This window comes from Alosa alosa, chromosome 19 (assembly GCF_017589495.1).
Source record: "Alosa alosa isolate M-15738 ecotype Scorff River chromosome 19, AALO_Geno_1.1, whole genome shotgun sequence".
Classification (NCBI taxonomy): domain Eukaryota; kingdom Metazoa; phylum Chordata; class Actinopteri; order Clupeiformes; family Clupeidae; genus Alosa; species Alosa alosa.
Genome location: NC_063207.1, coordinates 25,473,938 through 25,490,761, shown reverse-complemented (window position 1 = coordinate 25,490,761; position 16,824 = coordinate 25,473,938). Strand labels below are relative to the sequence as shown.

Below are 16,824 nucleotides of genomic sequence, written 5' to 3'. Positions count from 1 at the left end.
GATCTCTTCACTAAGCCAATTTTCTGAATGGGGATTAAGCCAGGTGGATGCTCTGTGAATTGACACACATTATTATAATCTGATGCTCACGTTAGTCCCTTTGAGTGAGAGAACCAGCAATGAACTGTGCATGCCTCAAATGAGACAAGCAGATTTTCCCTGGGCAGTGGCAATTTCTAAATAAAGATATGATTGGCTCTGGCTGATGATATACAGCTCACTCAGATGTTACCCATAACATTTCCCCAGAGTTCAAATGCCAGATGGTTTTGCTTCATGGGGTGTAAGTGGAAGAAAGATGCACAATATGACACTGAGAACAAGTCATTTTGTAAGATGCTGTCAATTACAATTCCTTGCACACCATTTTTAAAAGAAAATGACCTGATTTCCATCAGAGTATTGGATTGATTCCAATTAATCAAAATACCTAAAACTGAAGCATAAAATCACACAACGCCTCAGACACTCACATAGTCTACGTGTAGTCTGAAGCTCTCTATAATAGATAGTCATAATCCTATTTTTCTTTTTCCGGAGCCAGCTTCATGTCTGCCAAGTGTGACTGGAAGTATTGGGGTTCTTCAACGACAGCAGAATTAGCGTCTGTAGGTCACCAACGCAGCACCCTAATCCTCTCAGCAGATGTGATAATTGGCTGCGCTCACGCATGAAGAGCTCCTCTCTCACCCAGAAGCCTCAGCCGAATCCTGTGGACTACCAAACTGGATCCAGCTGGCACTAGCCACTTTAGGCAGGGAACCATTAACAGTGACCTGTCTCCATCACTCACTTTCTCACATATGCACACACAGTCATACACAAAAACATTTCACAAGTCCAAGTTGTACTCTGTCTTATTTGTGAATTACCAGCGGCAGTGACACTTTTTAATGGCATTCATAAGGATGAAATTTTATAAACAATTACAAACAAATTTCTCTGTTTTTCAGTCCAATTTCAGTGCACTTCCTTTCTCAAACTATAATGTATATCAATATATTCATAAGATATCATAATTTCAGGCTAATTGAGATTTTACACTGTAGTGCTGCAAAATTGAGTGAAAAGTGTGTGAAATGTCCTGAAAATAAGGCAGGGAAAGCTTCAATTCTGCTTGGGAGTGAAATGTGTCAGCAGACAGAAATCGTATTGTGGTGATCCTAACCAGAAGACCCAAGCCATACTGCACTCGTTATATATTGATATGTAATATTATATGATATATGATGGCTTTTTCCCTTAACAGGTGTAGATATTCATGTAAATATTTATGGCTTGGATATTCTATGCCTGCATCTTGTTTTCCCATTCAACACTGCCCCCTACTTGAAAAAGGTAACTTCATTAAAAGTGCTTCCATGTCAGTCACACTGAGGCCAGGGGTGCACTTTAGACAAACAAAGATCAAGGGGTAGCCTAAGGTCAAATGCAAAATTTAATTTTAAACATTCTTACGGTTTACAGGAGATATTGAGGCTTGGGGCCTGAAATTGCTTTCAGTCTCGAGGGCCAACTCTAGATGTCGTCCTTTCGTCATTAAAATTAATCCGAATCCCCAATGTGTAGGCTACTTTTCCGATTTGGCATTCAACAGTAGTCTACAAAGTTTGTTAAACGACCCGCAGGTTTCAGGGAGAAAGGTATTTAGGCTATCTGTCACACTGGAAAACATCAGAGAGCAAACAAGTAACACACGTAACAGTCAAGATGCATGGGGAATGGGTGTGATTGCATTACCAAGGAATTACCCATCTCTATGACTAATTATTTCTTACTCAGGTTGCTAGCAGTGATATATTTAAAGATGCAGTCAGCTCTGGGATCGATCTTTCTGATCATATAAGGGCATACGTACGAAACAATGTTTTTCTTAAAATCGTTACCGCAACGTTTAGAATATGTGCGCATGTTACCACCCTAGTGCTGATATAATGTTGCCGGGTAGCGCGTAAACCATTTAATTCAACTTCACCGCTGCCAGTAAGGAATTACACAGTCTGTGCCTTGATACGCGCATCGAAAGGAGTGAGGGGCAGGGGGAGTTTCGAGGATAGAAGTGGAACATTACGGTTTATTCAAGTTCGCGAGGGATCATAGGTGTGTTCGTGAAAAGGTGTGTATTCGATCATGACAAATCTTTAATGCCAGTTAATTTACCGAATGTAAAATGTTTTTGATTGACACGTATAGCTCTAACGACTGGATTTACATTATGCTTGTTGAGTGTTGACCAAATAGGTTCTGATCTTTTATTACATTGTTAAATCAGTGAAAAAAAAGTTGCTTATTTAAGATTACTTCTGCGCAAAGGCGCACCAGTAGTCCATGTAACACTGGATTGTCGGTGGAAGTTGCGAAGACTTTACTCGAACTTTTTGTGTTAACCAAGATAGGCAGTTCAAATATCAAATGGTAAAGGGGACTATTTAACTTACCTCTGCCACATTCTTACCGTAATCGCAACTGCTTTGACTTGAGAAAATAAATCGTTAAGATTTGGGGAATTATAATTTGTTGGACGGATGCTTTGGGCGACCGAACATTACCGAGGAGATACATCCTGCTATCAATCACTAGCCAATCTTTGTTAACTGGCTCATTCAATTGGCTGCACGTTCAATCAATGTCTTCTTTATTGCTCTCTTCCACTATGTTAGTCATAAAGTTGTAGTTGGTCATAAAGTTGATATCCTGTACTTCCGTCATTTGATCAGTATCTGTCACAACCAAAACAGGTGTAACTATCTTTATTTGACAGGACAACTTCCTGGAGCCAGAGGTGAAAGCAGACTCTGTGTTGCTCACCATCCTTTGTCACCATGGGAAACTCATCCACCAAAGATGGCCATGGATCTCCAGGTAAATACCTAGGCAATGTGTTTTACAATCTGATTTAGTTTTCTTTTTATCAATCTCGTAGGCTACATGCATTTGGGCTCATCTGTGTATAAATCTCCCCTGGGATAACCTCACATCGGAATGTGTCCCTGTCAGCCAGTGCATTCTGCAAGGAGGCTGAGAAATTTGGTTGGCATGTGTGCTGTAGCCAATTTCATTCCGAGCGTGGAATCACCCACCACAAATCTATTATGTTAGCTCTCCCTCTCCAAGCCTTTTCGTTCATTCTCTCTTTGTTGTTTTTTCTCAGTCCTACCTTCTTCTCTCTCTTGCTCTCTCTCTCTCTTTCTTTCTCTATCTCTCTTTCATTCCATTCCATTCCTCCCTCCCTCCTTCCCTTCCTCTCTCCCTCCCTCCTCTATTTAGTCTCATGCCTTTATTAAGTTTCCCATCGGAGTACAGAGGCCACATGCCCCCCTGCAGTGGGCCGACATGCCTGATGGTGTTGGGCAGATGAAGACGGGGGGGCTCGGAAGGAGGAGAGAGAAGGAAGGTTGAGGGCATGAGTCAGCTCTCCCCGCGGGCACTGCCCCATTCACATTCTCCTCACGCCACTGTTGATTGGTCAAGCCCTGTTGCCCTTTTGGTGGTGACTCAGCGAAATTCTCCGACTTGCCACAAGCAATACTGTCGGATTAATTGCAAACAGCCAATCTGTACCCAGACCTTGGCACGTACACTTTTTCCGTGTTTTAGGATTATTTTTGAGCACAGTTGCAAAGAGTAGCTGGTGGCGTTTTTTTATCAGTGCTCGTCACTTGCACTTGGTTATCTTGGCTATGCAGCATTGAATCTGTTTTGTGAGCAAAGACTGCTGTTTTCACACAAGGACAGGGACCAAGTGTGTAAGGTCACTGATGTTTTGCAGCCCGAGAGGAATGTCTGTCCCGAGAGCATCCAGGGCCCAATTATTCCCAGCCATGACCGTCTGGTGTGTTTTGGCTCGTGGACTCAGATGTGATTTGTTCTTGTTATCCTCACTCGCATTGCTTCATTTTGCTTTGCTTGTCTCCGCCTCCTCTAGGCCCCCCTCTGGACATATTCCAGACACCTCCGTCCTCTCCGCTCTCTCCTTTGCCCACCTGTACGTCAGACCAGCTTCACCTGGCCTCCCCACTGCAAGGGTCCACCCCAGAGGGCAAAGTCCGGACACACAAGGAGACGAAGAACATCCCAGTCATCAGCTCTTCCTCTAGAAACCTGGACACTAGTACAGGCTCCCCCAACACCAGCCAGGACTGGGCTGTAATTAGCTTAGGGTCCTGTCCGTCACCGGTTAAAGCAGGAAGCATCCCGCCAGTCAAGAGGGAGACTTTTGTAAAGGGCAGGCCCAAGATCAGTAGCAGCAGCAGTGCTGTTCCTCTGTCGTCAGCAAGGACTCACAGTTCACCGGAAAAGCCCACCGAGCAGACTTTCCAGGAGAAGGACAGTGGGCTTGGGCCGTCTCTGTCTGAGACAACCAGTGGGACAGAAAGCCCATGTGTGGAAGAGAACCTTCTAGAACAGTGCCGGAAAGCATTGGGACTCGAATCATCAATTGACCCCACGCTCAACTTGGCTGGTAAGAGAGATCAGATAGATAGATAGATAGATAGATAGATAGATAGATAGATAGATAGATAGATAGATAGATAGATAGATAGATACTTTATTGATCCCCAGGGGAAATTCAAGAAAGATCATATACTATCAGGACTGATTGACATGCATGTTCTACTTCGAGTGAGATCACTCAAAGCACCCTCAAGTTAAAACCCCAAGACTTTCCTCAGACTCAGGAGTGGAAAATGATTGAGGAAATAAATTGGTAGAGGAACAGAGGAAAGTTGTGGACCATTAGCAGTAATTCAGGGAAAGGACTAGCATGGGTCCTAGACTCGCTGTCCTCACTAGTTACATGATCCATGTCCAGAACAGACAGCTGCGCAAATCTCTCATTCTCAACACTGATGCATAAGCCCTGAGCTATGTTGTGAGTGCACAGTTGGTCATGATTGTGTGATTTGGCTCCCAGTACAATTCCCTCTTTAACCTCGACATGTGGGCCCTGATCTCGCACAGACGGAAGTGCTATGAATCACAGGCCCTCCACTCATTGTCTGCTCACGAACCACATCAAAATTAGGCAAGTATTGCACAAGTTCGGTGTCAACGACTGAGTGGAGTGTTGCCATGTTGTTCACATTGCCTTAAAAGTCATGGTCAAGTCAAGCTGTGCTGCATGATGTCATCAGCATTCCTCTTTCAAACAAGTCGTATTCGACATTGACATATGTTGATGGACCATAAATAAAAATGTGTTTTGCTGTAAGATGTTGTATTAGATTAAATACTTTATTGATGACATTCTTAACTTCTCATTCTCATTTTTTTCCCTTTGTGTTTTTCTTTGTATTTTTCCGTCTTGCTGTAGCTCTGCTGCGTTGCTTTCTAACAGAACGGAAGGAACTAGTGAAGGAGCTCCGAAGCCTGAAGGAGAGTATTCAGGTGAGCTTCATCCACAGCAAAGACCCTGCACCTCATTAGTATATACAGTATATATATTGATCCCGTGAGGGAAATTTGGTCTCTGCGTTTATCCCAATCCGTGAATTAGTGAACACACAGTGAGGTGAAGCACACACTAATCCTGGCGCAGTGAGCTGCTTGCAACAACAGCGGCGCTCGGGGAGCAGTGAGGGGTTAGGTGCCTTGCTCAAGGGCACTTCAGCCATGCCTACTGGTCGGGGTTCGAACCGGCAACCCTCCGGTTACAAGTCCGAAGCGCTAACCAGTAGGCCACGGCTGCCCATTAAGGCACTCTTTTGTTTTTTTGTGTATTAACTGTTTTTGTTCAACTACATTTTGAATTAGAACCAGATTGTTGGCTGGTTAGTTAATTAGTCATCTGTCCTCTAAGTGTCCTCTTCCTTTGTTCATGATAGAAACCTGTATTTTGTTCCAACTCTGTCATTGGCTCAACAAGTTCTGGGTATTTTTAGCAATTTAGGACAGGAAGGATCTGATCCCTGGAGTCTTTTCTGTTGTAAATATTTAAGGAAAGTAAACAAGAAATTACGCTAACCCCACACGCGCGCGCACACACACAAACATGCTCACTTATACACACCCACCACACAGGTCAAGGCTGGGCATCAGTGGGAGATAACGTCCACTTTGCAGTTTGTCATCTCCGCTAGCCAAGGCTTCTGGGAGATGGGACTTTTCTAATGGCCTACTTCCTGTGTGAGGCTTGCAGCAGAGGAAGTGGGCTGAGATGGTCTTGATGTGGCCTGCGATGGCCGCCTGGCTGCCCATCAGCAACACAATGAAAAGCTCCTCTGTTTAGAAGAGCATGAGGGGGAAGCTGGAGAACGCACCCCAGCGCACTTAGCATTCTTTCAGCGTCGCTCAGCACCGCTCTCATTCCTCTGAGGTCCAGGCGAATTCCTGCCATTTTATGAGGGGAAGATTTATGCTCTGTGACTATTCTCTACCCTATCCTCATCATCATCTTCCTCTTTCTCTTCTTCTTCTTCTCCTCGTTCTTTTTTTGGGTGTAATTTCCCGTTCATAATGGGGGCCCCACCCTTCTGAGTATTCTGCTCAGGGGCCTCTGTCTGTAGTAGATTAGGCATCGCTGGAACACATTCCACCCCAGCACTCTCCTCCCAGTCCCCTCTGGTGTGCACAGAGAGAGAGAGAGATAGATAGGGATAGAGATGTAGGCAGACGAGAGAGAGAGAGAGAGAGAGAGAGAGAGAGAGATAGACAGTGATCGAGATGTAGGCAGAGGAGAGAGAGACAGGGAGATAAAGATGGAGGAGAGAGAAAACGGGGGGAGAAAGTGTCAGAGAGAACATATTGATATGAATTGCAATACACATACAATGTGATTGCACTTTACCTTATTCACCCAAAGCAAAGGCAGGAAGCATTTGAAGTGATTCAGAAAAAGGACAGAAAAGAACACTGCATAGAGAGACAGACAAAAAAGGAGAGATGGAGGGAACAGGCTTCTGGGAAGGGACAGTTTCAATGTGAGTTTCAATTAGATTGCCAGTACATTGGGAGAATGTTTTCACTTACTCACTCTGCTTCCAGAAACAGGCACGTTTGAGGGCTGCAAGTGAAAGCAGGCTTTTGTGTTTTTCTATAGTCTTTAAATCAGTTTTTTGTTAGTCTCCAGTGCCTTGCTGCAGGTTTAGGAAAAGTCTAGCAACAAGGGGGCTGTTTGTGAAAGAAAGAGAGCTCTTTTCAGCAGTGAAACATAACAGGACTTTTGTGTTTGCTAGTGTGAGGGGAGAAGTCGGCATGTTATGCCTGAGTGTCCCTTTGGATAGAGTGTGTGTGTGTGTGTGCACGCGTGTGTGGCTGTCTTCACTGGAGCGTGGGTGTTGTGCTGCAAAAGTCCTCCCTTTCTTGTGCCTCCCTGTTCATCTGAGCGCTCGCCTTTTCCTCCCTGAGAGAAGAAACTCAAACAATGATCTCACAAGTGTAGCCCTCTCTCTCTCTTTCTGTCTCTCTCTCACACTCACTCACTCACACACACACACACACACACACACACACACACGTGTGCATCCATAACACCCATAAACACACACAGATGGACAAAACACAACTTAAGAGCCTTGTCTCCCCAGCATACACATGCACACTAACAAAAACATACGCAGACAAAGAAGCTCACAAATCGAGACAAAAAAAAGCACATCCTCTCTCAAAGACACATACAAACACAGGCATCGGCAGGCATTGTCCCAGTCTGGCTGGGCTGTGGGTGGGCTATTCCATCCTGTGGATGGGATCGTGCTCTCAGGTCTCGGAATTTTGGGATCAGTTCCAGATGGACAGTGGTGATTTCTAGGAATGGACTCCACTCCAGCCCCACGGCTCTTTGGGGGTTGTGGCTGGAATACGTTTCCATAGAGAATGAGGCATTCAGTGTCACATTTGCATTGCAGAGTACATTTAAATAGTGTGTTTCGGTGTGCGTATGGTTTTCCTTTAACTTTTAGTGTGTGTGTTGAGTGTGTGCATGTGTATGTGTGTGTGAATCTATGTGTTTTCTGAGTGGGAGGGGGCAATTACCACCACTACTCTGTTTTTCGGTTCATGGAGGTCAAGAGATTACCATGCAAAGCCGGTAAATATTACATAAAAAAGTGTGTGTGTGTGTGTGTGTGTGTATGTGTGTGAGTGTTTGTATGTTAGCGTGTGTGTGTCTGTGCATTTGTGTATGTGTGTTGGCTGTGACTGAGGTGGGAGGAGGCATCCAGCATCAGACTTATAATAGCACTAGTGCTTGGTGTTGGGCAGACATAGCTGAGATAGGGAGAGAGAGGGAGTGAGAGAGAGAGAGACTGGAAGTGAGGGAGAAAGAGAGAGAGAGAGAGAGACTGGAAGTGAGTGTGAGAGAGAGAGAAAGGGAGAGAAAGGGAGAGAAACTGGATGGGGAACTAGGGAGGGGTGGTTTCCTGATTGTTCCTAATGTGCATGTGTATATACACACTCTAAATGTGTGTGAGCGTGTCTGGGTGTGTGTGTGTGTGTGTGTGTGTGTGCGGGGTTCACAGTCATGTACGAGTCCTTTTTGGGTGCTGCAGAGTAATTCGAGGGGTCAGTGTGTTTCCTGGATGATGTGTGAGGGCGGTGAGATTTGGGATCATCGGTCTTATCGCACTGAAGGATGAGGTGGGGCGTTTCCTGTTTTCTCTGGCTGTCTGGCCTTGCACAATGGCACGACCCCTCAGCATGGTTCCAGTTAGCCTAAGCAGGGACTCCCTCTCTAATCCCCTCCAGAAGAAGACGCTCAGGAAAGCTTTGGGAAATGTTTAGTTTCTGATGAAGCTCTCAGTCAGAGTCGTGATGTGGTGCTTGTTGAGATTGGGAGTTCCTCTGTAATGATTTGCTAACAGTATGTATGTTTATACTGTCTAGAGAGGTGTTTGTATATGCCCGCGTGTATACATTTGAAGATGAAATAGACACATCCATTTTAAAGTCTTGCCTTAGGAGCTTTTGTTCACATAAATGTTAGCTCAGTATCTTTTACTAAAGTGAGGTAGTTGGAGAGTCTGATCTTTGCGGGGGGTGTGTGAATGGGGGAGCTGCTGGGACAGTGTGTGTGTGTGTGTGTGTGTGAAAGAGAGATGTGTGGGTGTGTGGACTCTCTGGTGATGGGCTAATGGGGCCCAGCTGTGGTGTGAGGGTGCTGGTCAGGCACGGAGGGAAGCTTGCTGGCTGAACTCCGCTTCTTCTCTCCCCAACTGCCGCTGAGACGAATAATCCCGCCCTTCCTCTCTCCCACACTCCTCTGTGCTGTGTGCCGGGACGGAACAGGACTCTTCCAACAGCCCCCGACACCCAACCCGCCAGAACCCCAGCATGGGAGTCTCCTGCACACACACACACACACACACACACAGCACAGTGCTGCAGTTTGATCTCTGTCCAACACTCCTTTTATCTTTCTCTCTCTCTTAGTGTTTGCCTCAACACTCACAGCATGGCAGCATGGCAAGTGGATAAGTGTCCCCGCTGTCCTCCGGTTACACCTCTCAGCACTGTAGAAGAGTTAAGGATCGGGCCAAACATTGTCTTTATGTATGAGGGGAAAGTGTTTGGAGCACAGATACTGATACCGTTGTTGTTGTCTGTCTCTACCTGAGGCCAAGTGTTGAGTTAGACAAGAGAAGGGCATTAGCTGAAGGGATCAAATAAAAATGCATGGGATCCGCGCTCATGGAGCAGAACGGAGAGGGAGTCCTCCTCCTCTTCCTCCTCCTCCTCCTCCTCTTTCTCTTTCAGTGTGACCTTTCTTCAGTGTGGAATTGGTGGGGTGGGTTGGGGGGGACAGGGCTGAATATGTCTGAGCAAGACTGGAGCACACAGGATGGCTTTCTCTTTGACTCAAATGAGTCGTGGTTTCATTTTTCCCTTCTTGGCTTCTTCCACTTCATATGAGCGAGCATCTGCTTTAACTTCAGTCTGGTGTGGGCGGCGGTCCCCTGTGTCTGAGCAAGTCTTGTTTTAAGTGGTGCTCGACCGAGCTCAGGTCATAGTTCAGAGAGGCCATCTTGATTTGCCCCAACACCTCACTCCTTTGCTTTTTTAACCAGGACACTTATTGCCGTGGTTACCCTGCCGTTCAGCTGCCCGGTAATTCGATTTAGTCAGGAGTCTTTAGTTTGAGTCGATTTAGTTTCAGCAAGTCTGGAAGCCTTCCACGCAGCTTCACTGGCAAGCGAGGATGGCTAATCTCCACAAGATCCTCTCACTCAAGTTGCAAAGCAGTGCAAACAAAGTGTTTTGGTCACAGTTCCCTGGAAGTGTTATCTGTCCAAACCTGTGTGATAACGCTTACAGTTTAGGTTTTTTTTCTTCTTATTTGAAATCTTCAGCAATGTTCTCTGAGCTGCTCAGGCACGCTCACAGGCCCCCAAGAGCCGTAAACACACATTCCTGCTGCTGGCAGTGGGGTTCTGGGCGGCTGAGCCTGAATGAAGCCGCCCGAGCCTTTGGCACTGGGTCCAGTCACTTGGCCCTAACAGGCCGCGCACAGTATCTCCTTGCGACTGCCAATACTTGAGCCGCCCTGCCGGGTCTAACGGATGACCTCAGTCTTTTAAGGAGGGGGGACCTGCAGTATTTGAGTTTTCTCACAGTTTCCATTTAGCCGTGAAGCATGTTTCACTATTGGCAGCTGTTGGAGGGGGACACATTGCACAGTGAATAGAGAAGTCTAAGGTGGAGAATGCTGGTAGTCTGGCAAATATTTGTTGTGCTTTACCAATAGATTTGCATGGACATGTTTATGTTCTAGTTATTGAATTCCAATTGAGTGGATAAGGAACATATCAGTACGTGCTGTTGTGTTATCTTAGCATTGGGATGATTCAGTGTTTCTCTGACCTTTTGACTTTCCAACTCAATTTTGAAATGTGGGTCAGAAATGTTGCATTTCATTTAATTACACATTTAAGTCATTTATGGTACTGAGATCAAGCATGAGATCAACCATTTTGAGAAAAATGAGTTGAATATACTTCTAAAACAGTCGTTAATTATGTTTGGCTGAATTGCATTCAGTGCCATTGTGAAACCCAGCATGTCCCTTCACATTGACCGCATTTCATTCTATATCAATGTGCTACAATCAATTAATCTGTCTTGATGTTGCTTGGCAACTATTCTGATAGAATTATTTCTTGGCGGAAGAATGATTATCTATAAATAAATCATTACATTTCTTGTTGCTGTGCATTTATTTTATGAAATCTTTCCAGGTATATGTAGTAACCATTTTAACAAGCATCTCCGCTTCGTGTCGTGCCTAACAACGCCCTTTAGCTGTTTTAAAATCACTGGAACGTACAGCCTCACAGGGCTTACTGCTTAAACCATAACTACTATTTTCCTAAACATTTTTTAATGATTGCTTTTTATGGGCAGGAGGAATTTCAGTGCAGTGCCACTGTTTATTTTCTTTTGAAGCTGTCAGCCACACTGCCACAAACTGTGATTTTCCAGACAGGCCACTGGTATAGTTTGAATCTTAAACATGCCTACTGTTTGTATGTATTTGTGTTTGTCAGTGACTGTATCCTTGGATTTTTTTGCAGTATAGTCAACAACAAGACTATGTGCAGTATGTACAAAGGTTCATATTGCAAAGGTGAGACAAATTTTATGGACAATAAAATAACAGTATTATTCTGTTGTGTCCTTGGCTCCAAGTAATTTGTCAGTGTTCCGAAGAGGTCAATGGTTCTCTTTAAGTCACTAGGCATGTGGGAAGAGGAGCAGGGTGGAAAGTTGAAATAGCCTGATGAGGTATTTATACTGCCTTCTCTTGAGCAAACATGAGGCGAGAGGAGTTACATAACCTGTGTATTAGACGGAGATCTGTTGTAAAGTCCGTCTCTGTGGTGACGAGTGGTTGGGGCTTCTCCTTGCAGGAGGAGCGAGGGGAGTGGCAGCAGTTCCAGGCCGACCTGCAGGTGGCCGTCGCTGTGGCCGACCGGTTGCGAGCAGAGGCTGAAGAGGAGCTGAGCGTGCTCCGAGGGACCCAGCAGGAATGGCAGAGGCTGCTGGCCGACGCGCAGAGGGCGCAGAAGGAGGCCGAGGAGCGCCTCGAGCCACTCCAGGCCCAGCTGGAGGAGAGCCGTCAGAGGCTGGTCACACTGACCCAGGAGCAGAGCCAGGGCCACACCGCGGCGTCCCAGGAGCAGAGCCAGACGCAGCCCCTCAGGGGTCGGGAGAGGAGCGCCAGCGGGAAGGGCGTGGCCGAAGGGTACCTGAGGAAACTGAAAGCCGAGGAGAGGAAGAGGGAAGGGCCTCACAGGAGTCTGACATCAGAGAGATCCAGGTGAGCTCCTGCTGCACCACACCTGGCCAATACACAGGTGCAGGCTTTAGACCTGGTATGTCCCACAGTCTTTTAGCCACAGCCATTTACTGAGTCATTTGATGTCACTCATGACCTCTGCCTTTGGTTTCCCCTGCTATGTGAATTCTGGGTGATTTATGGAGATTCCATTCAATTGTATTTTATATCATTACACAACTCAATATGTGAACAACTGTGAAAGCCATTTGGCTTTTCTCTTAGGTCCAGAAGAATGTTTCAAACAACTTCACTGTAGTAGTCCAGGCAGCCTATTTGTCTAGGGCTCAGAGCGGGCCGGTTCCCCACTTGACCACTCATACAGTTTGCACCCACTTGACCAATTGTTCACGGGCGATGCCAAGTGGGCACAAACTGAATTTATACAGCACCTCTGCACGCCTGGCCGCAACCCAGTAGTTTAATCAGCTGTGGTGCTCATGCATCGAGGGTAACATTTCAGAGGGATTTTTCAAACTCCTCCTGTCCTCCCTGGAAAGAGAGAGACCCAGACGGGAGCATCAGACTGTCCCGTCGCGCTCGGCTTGACCGTTCCACTCATATCGATTTCATGGCACAGACCATCTTTATTTTATTTTTTTATTTTTTTCTGCAGGAGCCTTTCGAGACTTCCTGTGTCTTCAGACTCCCCCGTCGTGCTAAATGGTACTTCCCAGACAACCACCTCAACAGGACCCGCCAATAAAGTGAGCATCACACAACAATAAATTCATTTCAGTTTTTTTGTTAACTGGGATCTTGAGAATATTTTGCCAAATTTCTGTATATTTGATTATGTCTGTATATTTGATTTTGTCTTTTGTGGCAGGGCACGCTTCAAATCAGAGGAAAAAGGGGTCAAGACAAGGAGGAGAACTTGAACAATAATCATTCAGGTCTGTTCTAACCGACTCCAGCTGGCCTTTTCCTTTTCCCTCCTCAGCTGATGTCTAAATCACGTGTGTACTCTATTTTGCTTGCTATGTAAACAGCGTGTTTGTGTTTGTTTTCTCTTCAAAGGTAAACAAGAAGAGTCAAATCGCCAGCTTATATCTGACCTCACAGATTCTTTCACTGTCACTACTAGTAAAAGCAGGTGAGTTTCACACACACACAAACACTCTCTCTCTCTATCCCAATTCTGCACCATGCTTTCGAGTTCCTGATTTGTATCAGTGAAATCAGAACTGACAAACTGCTCAGTCATTTGTGCTTTCAGGCAGGAATCCATGGGTAGGATTAGCAGCATATCTGCATACAGGTTCAGTGGCCTGCTGCTATGCTGCTCCTCTTTCCAGACTTTCCAGCACACTGAGTTCTAGTCATTCACCGAACAGTACATTGAGTTCCCGATAGCCAAGTCTACAGTGCTCGGGGAATAATGAGGATGTGAAGCTATTACTTAAGGCATCAGCACCCACACAGTGTGTTTCCTTGTAGGTGACTTGATTGATAGACTATGGCAGACTGTTTGAGTTTTGTGAGCAATGGCAACTCATGGAGTTGGACTGGGGATTTGATCTAGCATGTAACTGATGGTGCTGCCAAATGTCTGAGGGTTTGCTTCATATTAGGAACCACCAGCCTGTTACCATGTACTCGCTTCTGGCACAACTGGGTTAAAGAGGACTAAATGATGCACACTAGCGACTGCTGGACAAGTGGTGGACTTGTGTGGACTTTTCCCCCCGTTGTGAATGGAATACCTCTCTGCACATTCTGATCCCATGGTTCCCACACCCCAACTCTGTTACAGTATATTAAGTCAACATGGCTGGACCTTTGATGTTTGTTTTTCAAACACTTGCCCAATAGCCCCATTCAGAGGGGCCTTTACGCTCAATACTTGTCCATCACATGATTTTTGCCTTGACTGCATGTGTGTTTTGTGTGTGTGTGTCTGTTTTTGTGTGTGTGTGTGTGTCAGTGTCAGTGTCAGCAGGCCTCAGGATGACTTCAACCGACTGCTCCGTCGTCATGGTGGTTCTAAGAGGAACTCACTGCTGCGCTGGTGTCAGAGTCGCACCCAGGGCTACAAGGTATCGCAGTGGCAGACAAGCCATTATAAACAACAGTCAGTCAGTCACACCACACAGCACAGAGCATATAAGCCCTCATCACATAACTGGTTAAGAATTCAATAAATATATTCTAGGCCTCTTATATCACAAAATAAATAAATATACTTATTGCTTATTCATCAAAAAAATGTATATGAATAAGCACCTTATGTTTTCCCTCTCTCTCTTGTTCTATGTGCCTTGGCATCTTTTCCTTCTCTCTCACTCTCTGTGTGAGAGTATGACCACACACACAAGCACACCTGTGTGTGTGTGTTTGTGTGTGTGTGTGTATATACATACTAACACCAATGTGATAAAGATTTGGGATGCAAAGATTAGGAATGCAATCACACAACTTTCTGACTTGGTGACTTCTCCTCGTCAGAATATTGATATTACCAACTTCAGCAGCAGCTGGGCGGATGGCCTGGCCTTCTGTGCCATCTACCACACCTACCTCCCAACGCACATTCCATACAGTAGCCTCAGCCCGGACAACAAGGTGAGAATTCGCCCCTTTCCCACGCCCTCGCACCCTCATCAGTTATACACGAGTAGGCACTCTCATTTCCATGTACAGTTTATACAGTGAACTGGTGGACGTTCTGGTGGAAGTGAACCCAAATGACAGGTTTGTTCGGTGCTTAAGGTTCTTGTGTCATTAACAATGGTGGTGATGGTTATTGTTGTTGTTGTGCGCAGAGGGAGAACCTCACCCTTGCATTCCAGACTGGGGAGGGTGTTGGAATCACCGCCTCGCTTGTAAGTGTATTCAACACTCCGCACACATGGAACCCAATCACAGGATGATTTCATTACTTGTATGAAAAGCAGAGTATGCACACAGATTTAGAAATGACCCAGGGGACTGCTGAGACAGTGGCATATGGGCAAGGACAATAGCAGGGACTGTAGTCTAACCTGGAGAAGGCATTCCACCCAGCATGGTTATAGATTTATACAGACAACGGCATTGATTAGAACCTGAAATAATCTTCCATATTGTCATAATACTTCCATATATGGGAATTCTGACTCAGCCACCAGACTCAGATTCAGCTGTTCACTTAACTTGTTATTGATGTGTGGAGCACTCCTTCTACACTCAGATCTTCTGTCTATTTCTCAGATTCCCTGTGCGCACAGAAGAGAGCAAGTTGTTGTGGTTTCATCTTCAACAAGTAGCTTGTTTCTGATATCTGGCCTTATTGTAAGCCTGCTCTCACGTGTGTTTTCAGACAGTGGATGAGATGCTGAGAGCCGAGGGGCCGGACTGGCAGAGGGTTCTGGGATACGTGGAGAGCATTTACCGACACTTTGAGATGTGATTCCTCAACTGGACATCCCCAACTTATGCCAAGATGTCACCGAGAAGCACCAGGTGTTTGGAGGCTTCCTCCTCATGAACATTTCCATATCACTGATCAGGGCGACTACTGAGGCATGGATGACATGACGAGATGGGACTGGGCAGGACTAGTGAATGACTTTGGTTTGGATCGCCCCCTGTTGGTTATACATTGGAACTACATGTTTAGAAGGATGAGCTTTGGACAGTGCTACAATATGAGTTTTTACCCAAAGGTTACTTGAGTGATTTGTCACAAATGTGACATTGAACATTAAGAGGATTATTGGCCTGCTTTGACACACTCGTGGTTGGTATGTGATGTATTGTCGTAAATATTAAGATTTTTTGTTTTTTAAAAAGAAAAGACAATTAATATGATGAGTTTTGCTGTGATTTAAACACTCTGTAAATATGCACTTTTAGAAGCACTTTGTTGTGTCTATATGGATTCTGTGTCTGAGAACAAGGTCCTATGGCAGACACGATGGCTCACGTTATTTCAGGCCCGTTTGAGGTTGGTCTCTGAAGTCGCCACACATTACACAGTGTCTCTGTGCACCTGAAACGTGGCATGACTGCCTTATTATACATGAAGGACTACGAGACCTGTCCTCTTTTTCCATTCACTCGGCCTTCCCCGAAGCCTGCTAGCTGAAAAGGCTCGCTCCTTCACAGTGTCCTCTGTTGGGAATTGAAATGTAATTTCATACGTTAACAAAGGTTAATTTGCCAAAGATTCTGAGAAATAAATAAAATGATCTATTTTGAGCTGTGACTATATCCACATGCTTCTTGTTACTAGTTTTAAATCACTTAGTGAAAGTTTGTTTGTGCTGCCCTCTTGAGGCCCAACATAATCATGTCTGGCATTTTCACAACAGCAAGCAATCTCAGTGTTTAGTCTGGAAGACCGTTTCGTTTAAAGTAACTCATCCTAAAGTCATAATCTGGGGTCTGGAGGTTCGATCCATTACAAACAAAATGTTTCGAAGAATTTTTTAGTGTGGAACCCACCCTTTCTTTCTTTCATTCATTCTTTTTATGATCTAACCTTTTATGGAGTGTAAATATACTCTAAAAGCGAGGTCATATCTAATAGAGTTGACACATTGGTCAAACAGAGCCATTTAATCGCTGCA

General features: G+C 45.3%; 1 protein-coding gene across 2 annotated transcripts; it reads left to right on the top strand.

Annotated features, from left to right (window-relative positions):
- Positions 1-1,696: 1,696 nt before the first annotated feature.
- si:ch211-195o20.7 (cytospin-A) lies at positions 1,697-16,460 on the top strand. 2 transcript variants are annotated; one of them, XM_048270731.1, is made up of 12 exons: positions 1,697-2,116; positions 2,762-2,862; positions 3,926-4,462; positions 5,315-5,388; positions 11,844-12,253; positions 12,888-12,978; positions 13,101-13,167; positions 13,292-13,367; positions 14,205-14,310; positions 14,720-14,836; positions 15,037-15,096; positions 15,573-16,460. In XM_048270731.1, the coding sequence occupies exons 2-12, from the start codon at positions 2,823-2,825 to the stop codon at positions 15,660-15,662; spliced, it is 1,668 nt and encodes a 555-aa protein (XP_048126688.1). In that variant the 5' UTR covers positions 1,697-2,116; positions 2,762-2,822; the 3' UTR covers positions 15,663-16,460. The 2 variants fall into 2 exon arrangements, with proteins under 2 accessions (XP_048126688.1, XP_048126687.1); XM_048270730.1 differs by having other exon boundaries at positions 1,698-2,116; positions 14,199-14,310.
- The last annotated feature ends 364 nt before the right edge of the window (positions 16,461-16,824 follow it).

Coding starts and splice junctions, on each gene's coding strand:
- si:ch211-195o20.7 (XM_048270730.1), top strand. CDS start 2,823: ATGGGAAACTCATCCACCAAAGATGGCCATGGATCTCCAG. Junction 2,863..3,925: donor AGATGGCCATGGATCTCCAG/GTAAATACCTAG, acceptor CGCCTCCTCTAG/GCCCCCCTCTGGACATATTC. Junction 12,254..12,887: donor CTGACATCAGAGAGATCCAG/GTGAGCTCCTGC, acceptor TTTTTTCTGCAG/GAGCCTTTCGAGACTTCCTG.